This window comes from Syngnathus acus, chromosome 9 (assembly GCF_901709675.1).
Source record: "Syngnathus acus chromosome 9, fSynAcu1.2, whole genome shotgun sequence".
Classification (NCBI taxonomy): domain Eukaryota; kingdom Metazoa; phylum Chordata; class Actinopteri; order Syngnathiformes; family Syngnathidae; genus Syngnathus; species Syngnathus acus.
The window spans coordinates 703,598-720,980 of record NC_051094.1 but is presented as its reverse complement, the minus strand read 5'-3'; the positions used below and the strand labels follow the sequence as shown (position 1 = coordinate 720,980).

Sequence of the window (17,383 nt, the reverse complement as noted above, 5' to 3'; positions counted from 1 at the left end):
GTGCTTAAGCGTTGGTAATTTCTTCAATTATTTTTGTGCATTTCAGTCAATACCCCAACATGGAGTCAATCAATGGCTTACTTGCGCTAGCTACATGTGTCACTATTTCATTTATTTCTGCTAAAACAGAAATGTACTTCATGTTAAACAGCACATGAAGTTGATTTCTAGTAGATAAGCGTAAAGTTGGCAAGAACGGGCGATTAATAAAAAAAAATAAAAAAACACGTGAGAACACGCCACGCTATTTCGACAGCTAGCTGGCTAGCAATAGCATCTAAGTACGTCACCAGTTAAGCGAAACAACACCATTTGTTGGCAACTGGTGACAGACTCTTATTTCTTGAGTTGTACTAATAATAGAAGCATATTTTTGTCGGCAATGCCAAATAACTTGAACCGAGTGTTTACTCAGAAATTGCCTGCGGCTTCATGCCAACAACCAAACTCCAGAAAGTACATTGTTTAATTCCAAACAAATATGGCCAGACAGAGACTAAACTGAGTTATCAACATTTCCCAAACAATTAAGGTGATCCGAGGTCAAAATGGTCCAGTCCAACTGTGTCATTCTTTCTCAACTCTTCTGTAGCACTTCTACACAACTCGGGCAATCATCATCCCAGGCGGCTAGCATGAATTCACAGGTGATGATAGGATAGCCAACGAGATGAATTTATGTGCGGGCATGCTCGCAGTATTTGGGCGCTGGAAAAAGCCGGGGAGGAATATCTGCCGATGGAGGCAGATGTGCATGGCCGCTTGTGAATGCCTTTGTTTACATTTTGAAATTGTCTCGCGCACACACACCTCATTGCGCTCAACGTCGCGGCGAACGTCTGTCTCTGTTTCCTTGTCGAGGCGGGGAAACAAATTAAAAAAAGGCTTCAAAGACATCCAGCCTTGGATTGCCTTGATCCGTGGTTGTCAAATGAACAGCGATAAGAGCTATTGTGGCTTTCTATCATTCTTATGTGCTCGACAGCATGAGTTAACATGCATTGAAAGGTTTTTTTTTTAAATCTGTTTTCTTTGGCTGTTTATGAAGGGAAGCGAGAATGAGCGCCAAGAAATTATCCCCGGAGTGTGTAAATGAGTGATTGAAGTTCATCCATCAAATGTGTTTCAGTGCTGCATAAAGAGGTCTAAAAGTTGAACTGGTTAGCAGCCAGAGGATGACCAAAAAATGAGCTGAATTGACTGTTGGAATCATGAGGAGTGTGTCCTTGCTGTGTGTATTTAAGATATCTAACAATGCAAACAAATAGTCGATGTTTCGTCAAATCAATTTGATTCAAAGAAATAACGACAAGGTGCTGAAATCTGTTTCATCGTCTTCCTAGAAGTGCTAAATATTTCGTTATGTTACACAATTAATAAACGTCACGTCGCAATAAAACGACAGCACCTGCTGGTCTCGGACCGATGATGACATCCACTCATCGTTATAGCAACTAGTTTACTAGTTTAAGGTTACAAGATCCTTGTATTGCTACAACTTTATTCTCATGTAATCTATAAAGTGTAAAGTGAAGGAGATAGACGTCGTATGAGGTGGATGTGATCCACATAGCAATGAAAATCTGTGTTAAATGTAGAGAAAATACAGCTAAGGAAAAGTAAGTTGATGATGGATGAACAAAAGTGGTTCAACAGGGGAACCCTGTGGAACACCACGAGTGACAGGAAATGGATGGGAGTTTTAAGCTACTCAACGTTCGCTCGTTTGCATGTGCAAATGGTCAAAAAGTTAGCAATTCATCAAGCGGCATCGTAGAACAAATGATTCCTCTGCATCGTGATTTGACGGAGCAGTGGGATTGAACCTTGACCTTGTCATTTGCCTTTCAACATTTGGCTCACTTGTGGAAAGTTTCCCAAACTGGCTCATTCTCATTACCTCTCATCAAACAATGGTATAGCACAACAATAATGCATCTGCTCATTAATATGCAGAGTAAATCCGGCAAGTACGGGATTTGCATCACAAATGGCAGGCAACTGCGCAGCTTCCCTCGGGTGGCCACGCATTCAGTGCGAGCAAGTAGATCAAGGGTTGAACGGGCTGTAATGGCCACACGGGACCGAGCAGACGGCGAACAATGGGAGGGAGGTGTGTGGAAGTGAAATTGTTTTCCAAGATTTGTAAACCGCCGGAGCATCTTGTAAGCAGCTTCGGCTCGGACCAAACGATTCCAAGCAACCCGGCTCATGAGACGCGCGCTCCCGGCGGCTAAACGTTAGCGTATATGCTGTATTATCTTGTTTAGTTTCCAATGGAGCCAAAGCGTTTGTAAGCAAGACTCGTGTTTGTGGGCCTTAAAGGTACATCAGCGTGTCTCCGGGCTGTATTAGCGGCGGTTGACCGCAAGGGAGAGAGAAAAGCGTTGTGCGGCATAGGCGAGGCTATCACGATGAACTTCATCGTGAATGATTATAAGCGCTAAAGTAATCCTCGCCTGCGACCAAGCACACAGCTAACAGATGAAGCAAATGCCACCAAGGAGGCAAACATGGAGCACCCCGCCTTTCCTTCTGCGCTCCGCTTGTGTCTTATCAGTCGCAGGAAAATCAGAGCCGAACAATCTCATCCCCCCCTCGGGAGCCCAACTTAAAGACTGTTATGATGACGCACACCTCCTGCACTGCCCCTCTTGGTCCTCCACTCCTAACTACTTTGTACTTTTATCACATGAAAAATCAGCCAGGTTTTTGAAACCTTTCCTGTCATGGCAGTATCGGGGACTTTGGAGCCAAGATCTCACTCATGTAGCCCAAAAGCCCAACGCTTGTTAGCGAGAGACATTTTCTTAAACGGAGAAAAGAGGAGATGGCTCAGGCATATGGCTAAACATAGGGCTATCAACAATTCACTTCTAAAGTTGGTCAAGAAGGCGTCTAATCATACTCTTCGTTTACTGTCAAACAAAACGTGGCATAAATAATTACACGTTGAGTATTTCAAACAATCAAATGCCTTTGGATAATTTGGTTGGCTTTATGCTAACAAGCAAAAAACCTAATAGCATTGGCGTGACAGCATCAATCCTCGTTGTTGCAATAGTTAATACTACCACAACAACGTGACATACAACATTGTGATTTTTTTTGTTGTGTCACGCCCACAGCGGAGTGTTGTTATAGCTCGGCGAGAGGACTCTAGTTCTCCGGCAGATAAAAGGAAAGAAAGTCTCCCTCCCATGTATCATAAGTGTGTCCCTTCCAATGAGAGCTGAATCCATCATGTCAAATGGTGGTGCCCCCCCACCCCCCTTCCTCACTTCCTCTTTGATATGATTGTTTCTCTCTCCTCGGACCAAATGAATTTGCAGCCCACAGATGATGGGGGAAATGTGTCGGCGTGCGGTCCAGCCGTGATGCTTGGATGTCAGCCTATACGGGAGCCATTCCATGCACAGCGGCACACTTCCGGCTATGAATAAATCTGTTAGTAATCCCTCAAATGTGAGGGAGGGAATTACCGCCTTTACATGTGTGCAATAAGGTAGTGGCGTGGAAAACCCGAGGCTCAGGGGCCAGATTTGGCCTGCCACGGATTCAAATGGTTTCATGTTGTTTTGCTTCAATCGTGCCAAAATATTAAATTGTCGAAGATTTTAATAAAAATGTCACCGTGTTGTAACCCAACGCCATTTTTATTCAAATACTCACTGGTGTATATTCTTTATCCTCCGCAAAGAATGAATCATCTTACTTTGATAGCTCCTGTACCATTTTGTTACGGTTATATGATTTTAGTAGGTTTGTGTTCCAAGCATGTTCATGGAACCATGGAATGATTTTGACATCCCTGTTGGAGTGAGTAGCAAGAAATGTGTGAATGTGAACGTCTCGCACCTCGGCTGTGTTGCACGAAGCTGCCACGTGTCCTTTATGGGAAATAAGGGCCATAAAAAATATTACGATTCTGTTTTGAGCCATCAAAACCTTTGCCGGCGCTTTCCTTGTGTTTAAATCTGCCCTTGAAACTTGTGCCAATATTTATTTATCCTGCTTTCTCAAAATCCCGATTATGATGACAGAGAATACGGAAGGAGGGGAAACTATAACAGAAAGAGTGAACTGAGCCAAGCCGGCAATCTCGTCGAAATAGGTCAGTTTTGAAAGCACAAAGAATTTTCATACAGCCTTTTTAAAAGAAACGCTTTTTAGGACTGAGGATTGTGCTGGAGAAGTGCCACTGTGGATCCCTCACACACACACACACACACGCACACACACACACACACACTCACACACAAAGCTAAGGCAAACCGTACAAGGAAGGCACTGAAGATTACTACTGCCCCCCGATGTTCAGGACTGGTATTACACATCCTTCTCTCTTGGGCTCCCATCCCGATACTCAATCAACAATCGTGTGGGTTCTCTTTCCTCATATAGCCGTCACGACGGGTGCTTGAGAGAAGATCTGGGCTTCCGTAAACGTGCAGCGGATACGCTGGTGACCTTTCTCCCCCTCACATGACCCCTGCTCTATACCAAGCAGAGCGCAAATCCTCCACAAAGGCAAGTTAGAAGGAGGAATCAATGAAGACGTGCCACATTGGGCTCCCTCTCTGTCTTAGTACGGTTGATGCTCTAAGCTGCCGACTCACGCTCAGCACGACGCGAGCTTGTGTAGGAATAGGGAGGAGGCGCTTTGTGATTCACCTTGCCGCAAATAGAACACACAATTATTTCCATCCTGTTTGGAGGCGGATCAAATGAGTTCATACCGCTGACCCGGCTCTCTTTTCTCCTCTCACCTATTCTCCACTCTATTAAATACATCGGCCGAGGGTTCTCTATTGTTTGCCTCTGCTCGGACAGATTCCTTCAACTCTCTCTCCCTTGAGTTCAGAACCTTAAGTGGACAGGTCACGTGAAGGTGGATCCGTTCATACACACCTTTGTCAAATTGTCATTTGCATGAGGTGTATTATTGCAATCATTTTTTTGATTTGTGCTGTTTTCTCAACCACGTGATTCATTTTCCCACTCATTGCTTCTTTATGAGGGTACAGTGGCCAGATGGCGGCACAGCAGAGCTGAAAAGGCCAAAGGCGCTATCAATTCCGTCACACTGCTCGATTTCCACATTGTTCCGATTCGGAAACAATTCTTCGGAACGAATGAAAGGCAAACTTTATGATACGGTTCTTTAAGCTTTCGAAGCACCCGTAGATTCAGGAATAACAGTATCTACAGTCCTCACCTTTACGTATATTATTAGTGTATAAAATACTTCATTTGTCTTTCATGTTGGATTGTGCCTCAGAAATCAATCAGCTCCTTCTTGTTCCACCTCCCTGCTGTTTCTTGGGATCCAGCTCGACCGTGTCAGTCTTCTACAAACACATTAATTCACAAGTACACAAGTTCCTGCACGTTGTCAATCAATCAGTGGGCCAAGGTGTCCAGTTGCAGGATGTTGTTATTTTTCTTGGCAAAACAACAGGTGGCCATCATATACGTATATATAGCAGAGTCATTTTTCACCGCTGCGCCACTCCGTGAGTCCAAACTAATGACCAAAACACTGAGCCTCTCCAAATCATCTCTCAACCCCAAGACGGATGGACATGATAAATGGCAGAAGAATCAATGCATGTGTTTGAAGCTGGTCTAGACGAGTGTGGACTCTATGATTGTCTACCTTTTTTCTCACTTTTTTTCGTAAGGAAAAAAATCATGACAGTCACGGGAAAAATGTGAACCGTAATAAACAACCTGAACCTGTTTTCCTCAAGTGCCGTTAAAAATACAAACATTAACGGGTACTGATCTCCCACATTAACACAATTGGGGATGTGTTGTGTGTTTCACGACACAGGTGTGAAATAGGTTGGATTGAGATGGCTTCTTTTCGACACGTTTTCTCAACTCTTCTCTCTGTGGTCGCACGCATGCACTCACGCACAAATGTCGTTCTTCTTTTCGCAGTTCGAGGCTAATTCGTGCTGAGCCGAACCGAGTCGATTGCTTCGAAAGGAAAAACAGCATGCATCTCAAAGAGAGGAGATGAAAGTGGTCTAATGATCTATAATACATGGACGCCACTCATCAGCACAGAAAAGTGGGCTTAGGTGTGGAGCGTGAAGAGTTTGTCATAGATGTGCTATGTAAGAATGATGTCAACGTTTGACACAGCTAACGTTTAATTACTCATTGAAACGCAACATGTATTGTGCACTTACTTTTCTCAACCAAATCATATTCTTTACACTCCAAAAATCAAAACAACCAAGATGAGTTGTAGGCTCAGTTAGCCAACCCTGCTAACTGTAAGCTAGCAGGCTGGCTAAGTGTCATTGCAGTATCGACGCAGTTTTCTTGTCTTAGGTTATTCATCATAGAACCTTTCGACCACTATATTTAATTTACTTTTGAACACAAAATTAGATTTTAAAAATGGATGTGATGTAAATTCAGACTTTATTCGACTTAAAGGGGATGTAGCCCTGTCGACTGTCATTGCTACTCAAGTCCTTCCCGCTAATTACCTTTATAAGGCGTCCAAGCTCATTAAAACAACAAAGTGAGGAGCTGCCCACAACTTTAGCACAGAATTGCTCCTTGACAGCTTCACTCTCAGCGAAAAGTCGTTCCTTTAAAGCAAACTTTCCAGTAATGATGACTGCCTGGAAAAGAATCAAAGTATGTGCGATGATTTGAATAACTTTGAAGCAGTGAAGATGATTGAAGATGATTGAGTCCACTGTGTGAAATACACACATTTTCACTCACACATTTTGCATTCCACCCCTCCGTGGCATTTTATTATTCCTGCTATGTTGCGCCTTTCGGCGCAGGCCGGTGAGATTAGTCATCGTCTGTCCCATCTGTTGTGTTTACTCCCAGGACTTATTTGTTTACTCGCCGGCTCACATTAGATTGCCGTGCGGCCGGGGGGATTCCTTGGGTACAGATGTGGTCGTATCCTCTCATTTGGCCGACTGATTCATCACATTTATTATTAAAAGCTTCAATGAAGAACATCATTTCTTAAAATATAATGATTCAGACCCGTGTGAGAGGAAAACATGGGAAAATAGTGGGTTGACACTGTCTATATGAGTTGAAAGATTTTTTTTTTTTTTTTTTAAATGTATTGAGGTCAACCTGTTCCACAAAAGGTAGTTCAGCACAAAAATATGTATTAGCTTGACCTTCTCGTTGTCGCTTCTGTTGATAAGAAAACAGTCACCGATTATTATTCTATTCCATGTACACACAAAAAAGACAGTTGCTAGTTCAACACAAACTTTCCGAGTCTATTTTGCGTAATGCTAACAAACAGCAAAAGCCATAGACAGTTTAATGATTAGCATCGGCGTCAAGGTGTTAAAACCCTTTTAGCGATGGTGGTTTGAACGCAAGCAATGCAGGAAGACGTCGGTTGAAAACTAAATATTTGCAGGCATATATTCTTTATCCTTGATGCAAACAACCAAGATGCATTACTGAAGTTTACTAAGGACCAGCTTCTTTTACACTACACTTCCAAGCACGAAGAATACATACAAAACCCCAAACTTGGGATTCGAACCATGAATCTTAGAGCTGCGAGACAGATGTCCTAATCACCAAGCACCGTCTTGAATAAAATCAATAAATGTAATCTGTCATCTCATTCATCCTGTTCTGCTGTTGAGAGAAAATACCAAACATTCCCTGCGTTGTTGTTATTGTTATTGTGTGTGTGTGTCTGTCTGCATTTTAGTGATTTACTGGCTTCTCGAATCCAAATGGCGGTGTGTAAATCCATCAGATTTGCTCTGGTCTTTTCAATTGTTCAGTCCATTTCACATCAGGGCAGTTTTTTTGCAGATCAAGTCGTGTGTGAATTAAAATTAAAAAAATGCTGTGGATGCTTTTGCTGTCCCAAGGGCACGATCCAACAAACACAACTATGTGAGCCATGCATAGTCAAGTCAAGGGACCCAAAAAAAAAGCAAGTTGTATAACGCAAGGTCGCCGACATTCATTATGTAAAGTAAATTAGCTTTGGCCGACTGGCGTGCTTTAATGCAGGGAGAATTTGCTGAGCCCACGCTGCTTTGAATGAGTCTCCTGACTTGTGGCCTTTCCCACACAAAATGATCTTCCTAACTGAAAACTGCTGCTGTCTGTAAGAAGGAATTTGTTGGCCAATGAATGGCCAAAAGGCACCTCTTTATTTGAAGTGCTGCATTATTTTATTGAAGTAGACGATATAGCTGAGTCTGTTTTGAGCTGAGCTCACTATTAGAGCTAACCAACCCAGTGGCCACGACATTAGGTGCACCTGCGCAAAATAATGAGATCCGATACAAGGCCATGAAGCGTAGCAACAATTCTGCCTCTGCGACGTTAATAAGGTTTCGTTACCGAGAGTGAGATTTACTTCCGGCATTTAGATTAGAACGGTGGCTCTCTTTTTTTTTTTTTTTAACTGCGTCATCGCAACACAACCTGCATTGGCATTCTAACAACAATAACTACGTAAAATAATAAAAGCGTCCTAATAACATGATAAGATCTCACTAATTTGTGCATGCGAGTATTGTCTTGGGCCAAGATAAAAAGGAGCACGCAGACTTACAGGCATTTGTATAAAAAATAAGATTCTGATTACTGAGCACAAGGCACAAATCAACATTAGCGACGTAATGAGGATACATTGGCTCGTGAAAAGGCTTAAAACACACATATACATCTGAGTGTCCGTTATTTTAAAAAATGGATGAACAACACAGATAATGCATCTATTAGCATTTAAATAAAACCTCTTAGTTGTGCGCGTTGTTGTCCTTGTGCGTGATGAATAGGTGCGTGAAAAGGAACGACCGCCCAGGACTTGTTGACATTTTCACGAGTCCAGTCGGAGCACTTAAGATGCCCACTTGATTGATACGAGTGCTTTGCAGACAAAAGGAGGGCGAAATGAAGAATGGACATAAATGTAAAGGGGGATGGAGCATGTGGGAAACATCAGCAAGTGATGGGGCTGTCACAGCATTGGGAGAAATAAAAGAATGAAATACACGACAGAGAAATATAAAGACAGGAAGGAGACGGCAAGAGAAGACAACTTGACACTTTTTTTTCCTGCTTTCAGTACAGCGGCTGATAGAGAAGCTCCCTGGAGGCCAATCTGCGTTTGAGCTCCTTCCACAACAGCTCTCTTTCCTTTTGGGCACCCTTCATGAAGCCTCGGTTCTCCTGGGCTCTCCGACTCAGGTAGGGCATCACCTCGTTCACTGGGCCGTAGGGGACGTACTTGTAGACTGGGAAACCCGCCTGGCCTGGGGTTGCAAGTCAAAAGGGGAAATGTAAGGTGCGGCTATTATTTTTGTCCACTAGAGGTCACCATCCGTAGTATCTGTGACTGAATGCGCGTGACTTGAAAAGACTTGGCTGGCTGTTAAGTAGCTAATCCGTTAAGCACTTTGAGGTCACGTTCAGACTAGCGAGGCTCATAGTACATATTGTAAAGGTGTTTTCTTTTTTTAAAAAGCCTGCCTGCGACGGTTGCTTTGTTCGTTCGGAAAAACCCCAAAAGGAGCTTACACCAATGCGAGACCCTTTCGAGTAGAACAGCGTGATTGACAAACGAAAACCGACAGCGGCAACTCAGAGACAACTCGTCAATGCCGAGGTGCCTCACTTTATATACGTATGTCCCCGCGTGGGCCTGCGATCCGCGGTCACGGTCAGACAGCCAATTCTCGAGAACGAGGCAGAATTTGGACTTGAATATGTCGTAAGGTTAACTGTGACTCCGTGTATGTGTGTTTTGCTCACCTAGCGGGAAGCTGATCTGATCACACATGCCCAGGAGCTGGCCAAAGAAAACTTTGTTTTCTCTGGGCAATAATGCTAGCTCGTTCATTCTGAAGGCCAGATAGAAGAAAGAAAAGAAAAATCTGAGATAAGCGTAACTAAAGATTCACAAGAGGCAAAGTTAGAATGTACCTCCGCAAAGTGTGTTTCACTGTGTCCTCATTGTGGGAAGCCACCATGACATTGGCGTTCCTGTGGCAGGCAATCTCATCCAGTACGTAATCCAAACATCTGAATCGAAGAACATTTACATGAAAAATCATGGATACACTTTATGATAATCAGTTTTACAAAAAGATCAAGCTAGTTAAGCTTATGAAATCAGGACATGCTCAAGATCCTTCCTTTTACTTTCACGCTTACCTGTGGTACATTACGTTGGTCGTCTCGTAATCAGGGTTGATGGGGTCCTCGTAATCCAATTCTAACGCCCTCTCCCGCTCCTGGTGCATGTAGGCCCCTCGCACCAGCTTGGCGGCAAAATGCCATCCCTCGCGTTGAGATAACTCAACCGCCAACGTTAGGTTGGCAAAAGCGTCCTGCGCACAAACGCTGAAGATCACCAACTCAAGTCCTCACGGCAGCAGACAGTTTAAATTGTGCTTTGCGACCTTCAAGTAGCATTGGTAGGTGTTGAAGATGACCGGCTTGTCTTTGTTGTAAACATTTTGCATTTGCAGTGTTAGTCTGTTGATGGCCGGCTGCATGTAGGTCTGTTCCGCATCCACCATCAAGCGGACGCCGTTCTTTACAGCGTGCTGCGTTAAAAAAATAAATAAAAGTCACTACTTGTCACCACTATGTTTGACACCTAGTAATCAAACAGTAGTGTCTGGCTCTGACAGATGACCTCAGCTAAAGTCTCCATACGCTGCAATATCCTTGTCATTTGTCTCTCCTCCTCCGCGGTGTAGTCTTTTAGCAGCGGCTCCAGTTGACCAAGCTGAGCAAACAAGCCAGAAGAAGAGCATTAGATACTAATGGCTCCTAATGGAATGACAAAGACAAGGTAGTAATTGAACCCCTTATCATTCGCTAACACAAAGTGTGATCCCATTAGTATCATTAGTACCTCCGCCGAAGGCTCAAAGGCAACAGGTGCGGTTTTATCGATTGGTTTGTCAGGGTCAGCTCGGTACAAAACGCACAGCGGGTTTCCATTTTGGTGATCATCTGAATGAGGGTGTTATCTCATTTTTGATTTGTTCAGATTGAAGTCATTATAGAATTTCACTTCAGAGCTCAGCCACAATTTTGCCAATATTGTGTGTGGATGTCACAAGATGGCGGCATGGTGAGGATCATAAAGTACCTACAGCATGCAGCTAGCATGTACACAATCATGAGTAGTTCAACGAGTAGTTAAACAACTCAATACAATCAAACTACCATCACATTGATAGTATTAGCTAGCATACTAGCCAAAATAACGTGCTAGCACCAACTAATAAAAATAAAACTATCTTCACATGAGGCTCATTTACTATAATATTAGCGAGCAATAATATAACATGCTAGCACAAATGATTGTCTTATCATTAAACTCGCCTTACACAAATCATGTTATTATGGTAATGCATGGAAATTGTAACAACATAGTAGACTGCACAGACTACTAGCTCCGTTAGAGCGAAGCAAATACATGTCCAAAGTCTGCGCTCCGCTGAGTTTTGACTTCTGTATTTCAGCTTGACTGACCTGAACATTGGGGACAACAAGCAGGTCTGCCAGGTTTGCTCTGTCATCAAAGAGGCGCTCCCATTCCAGGAGGTCAATAGTTCTGCCAAAACAGAACATCAACAATATGACAAGCGTCCATAAAAAAGTTGTTTTTCAGCAGTTTATGGTTTAGCTACTAGATATCTGTGTCATACAGAACATAAATCGCAGATATTAGATCCTGTTGGAGTTTTGTGGAGTTTGGTTCGGATCTCACCCTAACCCTGAAGCGTCCTCACTCCGTGCAGTCAACGCATTGTAGAAGTTATCGTTGGCACCCACACTGCTGAAAAATTCCTTCATGGATACATGGGCATTAAAAATGGATCAACGGAACAAGCTGAATGAGAGAATAATCAAGTCACCTGCATCTGTTTAAGATCCAACTTTTGCTCCAAGACATCGACGCTGTCTTTACACTGCTTGGATGCCAAGAAGGTGAAAAATCGGCGCCATTTCACAAGGATCTCAGCGAGCTGGAGCTTGAAGACCAAAGATACCAGGTGAGCATAAAGCTACAACGAGAAGGGTGATTATTTTGATATCTGAAAGCACTCACCAGGAATTGAGGTCGGCCCAGGGCGGTCATTTTGATGGCAGAGAAGCCGTCCATTGAGCTCCCTCCTATGTTGGATAGACTTCATTGTATTATTTTCACAGCGTTTTATTGAAAAGGAATCCCATAGCTATGTCTTAGCTCCATGCTAACAAACAACTTTGCCTACCAGATGCCTGGATACATTTCATGAAGGTTTCCATATGTTGGTCGCATTTGCTTTCATCTGCATAGAAATATGTTTGGGAGCCACCAATCGTGTTTTTGTAGTTCTCGCCTGACGGTGACAAAAACAAAAGTACCTTCAGTCAAACACATTCAAGGCTCAATTTTGATCAACATTGTTAGCTATTATTATATCATGAAAGCTGCCCGTTTCGGGTTTTTTTTCTATTCTTTAAACCCAAAAGCCATTTTTGTCTGATTTAAAAAAAGGAACAACAAAATGTATGAGACAGAGAATGTGTTTTTTATGGAAGGACATTTAAAGCAATCGTACCTCATAAAGACGGCAGTGTACTATCAATTGTGTGCAAGACAATTGAGTGTGAGGTGACTGACCTTTATCTGCACTGGTTGCACTTGAGCTAAATAAAAAGAAATAAGAGAATTCATCAGTTCAACAATTAGAGTTTGATGTGCAACATTTGATCTACACTGCTTCAGCTGTTTTCTTCACCTTGTTTTTTTGTAAGCAGGATCACAGTAAACATATGCCACCAATTATTTATTTTCAACACAAATATATTCCATGTAAATAAATATTCTAGGCAAGTACATTTGCGCAAATTCTCGTGATAAAATGGAGGTCGAGCCTTAGAATTATGGGGGTTTGTATTTTCGTATTTTCTTTAAGGACACCCTGACTTGGCCCCCCCATGCAAGGAGAAAAATCCTAGCTCAGCCAGTGGTGGTGGTGGTGGAAGCATCTTTTTTTCTTCATCTTAAACTGGGACCGATCCCAAATAGCAGTCAGCGTTAGCGCAAAGCTCTCTATCATAGAAGACATCGTACGCTCAAGAGCTCATTGGGCTACCTGATGTTTGTCTGTGATGTGTGCAACGTTTGAACTTGAAGTCAGCTGTCAGCTTACGTCAGCGTCACTTCAACACTTGTACGGCTCTCTTTCATTTTGACCTCCATTAAACATTTGAAATGTAAAGGGTCGTCGAATTAGGCATTGTTCAAAGGCGTTGCTGCGTGACTTCTGAAATGGAGCGTCCTTGCTGCTGCCTTCTGGACACAGCACTCACATGTTTGCCATGCGCGCCTCATGTGACAAAATTCCAAACAAGTGAGACATGTCCTGTATATTTAAATGTCAAGTTATAGTTTGTATTTGGCTTCAATATTCTTTGGGAATGAGTTCAGCTGCTCCTAAGATAATAATGCCGCCGAATTAAATTTCCCAGAACCAATACGACTGTTACCGAAAAAAGCTGTCCCGAATATTTTGGGTGCAACTTTCTTACTGCATCTGTGGCTCCTCCTCCTGGCTGATGTCCTCCTCCACACTGTAGTCCAGTACGGAGCCAACACCGAAGGCCAGGTTCTTCTGAATGAGCGGCCTGATGGCTTTGTGATCCTCGCCGGCCACAAACTGACCGTAAAACGTCATTTTCATCAGCTGATCAAAGGCTTTCCGACCCAACACCTTCGTCCCGAAATCCATTATCTGAGCAGAGATAGATACAGGATGATGTAACCTGAGAGCTTTCATGAATCATTTAAACACATTCAGTCTGGTGAGTTGGAAAGAACCACTGCGGATCCGTTTTTTTGTTTGCTTTGTATTTGCTTAGCTTCCCGGTTAATTGAATATTCTAACATTGCGGTACCAGTGACGCCTGATCAGGAGTGTTTGACAATACTCGGATGATGGGAGACGATTCGGCGCTCACGTCACTCACAATGTGCCTGCAGCGACTGGTTGCGTCTCGACATGTTTTGAAGGCATCAGTCTTGCCTGACAAAAGTGCTTGCGGAAGACTTTTAAAGCAGCCACACCAACCTTAATGAGGAAGAGAGGTAGAAATTCTTCTAAAACAAGGACACGTAACATAACCCCTTCAACTCATCCAGTAATGTCAGAGGTGGTAAGAGCTAAAGGGGAACCTTTTGAAAGCACTGTAATCTATTCTATATATATATATATACCTCATGAATATAGAATAATACAGCCTGCAAACGAAAAGATTCTGGGATTGTCTCCAAGTTCACTGTGAACCTGAACAGAATGAAAAGTGCAGCGACACCTCCGAAATCAAACGCGATACATTCTGTGATGCTTTTTTGAATTAGAATTTGCGCTTTTTTTTTTTTTAACTCCTTCCCTGCCGGTCCAGTTCAAATAGATCCGTGACGTCTATAGCCGTCATTGGCAGAGTTAAAAGACGCAACAAAGTGAATTCAGAGAATTGCTTTTAAATACTACATGATACATGTTGAACGTTCTCCAGTGTAGAAAATCCAAAAGATCTGCCGTGGCTAGTCTGACTGGATAACTGTGACGAGAGGGTGAAGCTAAATGAAAGTAGCGTGTGCACAAATGGGGACGCCGACCTGCCTGGAAAAACAAGTTGTAATTTGAGAGGTGGGTTTTACGTGCTTGCCTGAGGTTCACACGCAACCGAAGTTGTTTTGCTCGTCTCATATAGCTAAGAATAAGGCCTTTTGATAAATGAGATGATCTTTTGTTGTCATCTCTGAGGAAGTGTTATGCCAGCGATTATGCAATTGTGCTTTAAGTGCCAACTTCAAGTATGGTGCAGTTATCAGACTGTTCATTAGCTACACCAGCTCGTGAGAACCAATAGAGGAGCTGTATAAAATGCAAAACTAAAAAAAAGGTTGGTTTGGATTCAATATTGCTATTTTATAATAATAATCATTTAAAATGGTCTATTATGAATGATGTCATCATATCATGTGGCGCATGCATCTATAATAATTTGATAAGAAGACACAAAGAATTATAAATGACTTTCTGTATATTTTGCTGCATTGTTTGTGTTCCAGTATTTCAAATTGAAGTGTTACGACCACAACGGCGATGTCTCACTTTGTTTCTTTGTTATAAAAGACAAAAATTGTAGTGGCAAAATTGTAGTCTCAAATTTTAGGGCCTGTCTGGAGCTCCGGCTAACTTGATATAGTAAATATCTATTGTTCAGGTATACTACCTAAAGTGCTGTCTGGAAAGGGTACAGAATGTTCTTACTGTGGATGATTGATGTTTGTTTTGTAATGCTGCTTTGCGTTTCGGCACCCACTGTACTGTATGTATAGCAAGCTCGACAAATGAAGTAAGTGTTCAGTATGTTGTGGATGATTCATATTAGTTTCCTAATTTTACTTCCTGTTTCAGCACTCTGTACAGTACAGCAGATAATATATGATATTTTGTTTAAAGGCAACAAATAAATATATATATATACACACACGTATAACATGAAAAAGGTTTGCAATCGCATTAGGGGCCAGGGTAAAAGTTTACCTCTTGATTCTTATCAACCAGGAAGTCAAAGGAGCACATTTTGAGAACCAGCAGACTTCTCAGGAGCTCCAACGAGTCCTTGCTCTTATAAGCCTCTCTGGTTTGCTCAAAATCCACACATATCCCACTGCTGGCCCGTCCCGAACTGCCACCACGTCCATTGAGACGACCACCCGCGTCCACCTGCGTGTGTTGGCCTTGGCTGCCAGGGAGCCGCGGTCTTGGGCTGCTGAGTAGCCGCCTGAGGGGCGCCTCAGCCCGGGCTCGCGTGACAGCTACAGCCGGTAACATTAGAGAACACCGCTGCAACGAGCTCCGGCGTGTTTTGAAACGCCGAGGGGGGCTCGTCCTCCCTCTCGTTTGCATCAGTGGGAGTGTCTGCGTGATGCAAAGTTGCCTTGCTGACTTGCAGGCTTGACGCACACCCACACATGCAGTAGTACTGTTACTCGACAATGATTTCAAACAAGAAAAAGGCAAAAGTAGTTCTCAAAATAATTGCGCAAGATAGGACAACAGGAAGAGAAGTTGTTGGTTTTTTTATCGAAAAGAACGTAATAGACAAAGAACTTGCCCCAAAAGTCACTTCAACTAGAATAATAATAGATCATATGGTTGTAAAAGAATGTACATCTGTAACTGAGGCCACCGTTAAGGTTGGGAGTAGTGCAGGGGCGTGCAAAGGCGGATGGGGTGGAACGCCGCCCCCTCCCCTCCCCTCCCTAAAATGAATCACTCCAAAATAGACTCAGTGGTAGTTTTCAGCTTGTTTTGCTCTTTGTACAGTCTTCCTATTTTTAAAATGTCATTAAAACAACAATGCATGTGATGAGGACCTTTTAATTCCCACCAAAGTGTACATAATGAAGCAGCACATGATCACATTATGCTTTGCAACGGGTTCATTTACACGCGTTTAAAAATCCATCTGGGAGGTATATCTTGTTTTAAGACATTTTGCGGGGGATCATTACCTCCGCCAAGGAGGGTAATGTTGTGTGTCTTTAAGCACTAAGTACTTAAATCACTGCAGGCTTGTTTTCATGGGGGGGGGGGGGGGGGTGCTGGAGCCAAAAAAAGGCCATTAAAGCCAAAAGTGTGAGGCTGTGTTAAGACAACATTGCGCAGTGTGGTATGTGTCCCCTTACTGGTACATTAAAAAACATCATTCCAAAATTACAGTATTGCATTGAATCTCTATCATTTGATTTTAAACATGCATTAAAGTACAATTATTATTTCACTTTTATGTGCAATTCAATTGTTATTCAAGTTCAGTTTTTTCCTTTACTTACATTGAATGTTTGTAATGTTGGAGCGGTTCAAACTTTTTGGTGTATTGATTGAGTACAGTACATTTCCATTTTTTTTTCATTTTTTAATATATACACTACCGTTCAAAAGTTTGGGGTCACAAAATTGTTTGGGTGACCCCAAACTTTTGAACGGTAGTGTAAATATTATTATAATAAAATATTATGAATTAAATATTATAAATAATATTTCATATTTGTATAAGATTATATATAATCTATGAATATAAGTATACATATATATTATAAGATTTTTTACACAGAAGATTATATATATAATCTATAAATAATTATCTAAATAAATATATACACTACCGTTCAAAAGTTTGGGGTCACCCAAACAATTTTGTGACCCCAAACTTTTGAACGGTAGTGTATATATATGTATATTTTTGGGGGGGGGGGGGGGTCAAAGTTTGAAAGTCACTGACGCAGTGTCATCAGTAGGGGAGGCTATTGCCTAACCCCAAG

General features: G+C 42.4%; 1 protein-coding gene across 1 annotated transcript; it reads right to left on the bottom strand.

The window, feature by feature from the left end:
- Positions 1-8,696: 8,696 nt before the first annotated feature.
- prodhb (proline dehydrogenase (oxidase) 1b) lies at positions 8,697-16,015 on the bottom strand. The gene is made up of 14 exons (XM_037257955.1): positions 15,600-16,015; positions 13,576-13,778; positions 12,665-12,690; positions 12,273-12,380; positions 12,107-12,171; positions 11,913-12,029; positions 11,765-11,844; positions 11,527-11,608; positions 10,679-10,771; positions 10,440-10,586; positions 10,192-10,367; positions 9,961-10,059; positions 9,790-9,878; positions 8,697-9,290 (listed from the first exon to the last, which is right to left on the bottom strand). Exons 1-14 carry the CDS (start codon positions 15,963-15,965, stop codon positions 9,100-9,102), a joined length of 1,842 nt encoding a protein of 613 aa, XP_037113850.1. The 5' UTR covers positions 15,966-16,015; the 3' UTR covers positions 8,697-9,099.
- Between the last annotated feature and the right edge of the window lie 1,368 nt (positions 16,016-17,383).

What these genes read in the sequence shown, in the direction of transcription:
- prodhb (XM_037257955.1), bottom strand. Translation starts at nt 15,965, where the DNA reads ATGCAAACGAGAGGGAGGACGAGCCCCCCTCGGCGTTTCAAAACACGC. An exon ending in GAGGACGCTTCAGGGTTAGG is followed by an intron (nt 11,609 to 11,764) that starts GTGAGATCCGAA and finishes CTGTTTTGGCAG; the next exon opens with AACTATTGACCTCCTGGAAT. An exon ending in TCAGATCAGCTTCCCGCTAG is followed by an intron (nt 9,291 to 9,789) that starts GTGAGCAAAACA and finishes TTGCAACCCCAG; the next exon opens with GCCAGGCGGGTTTCCCAGTC.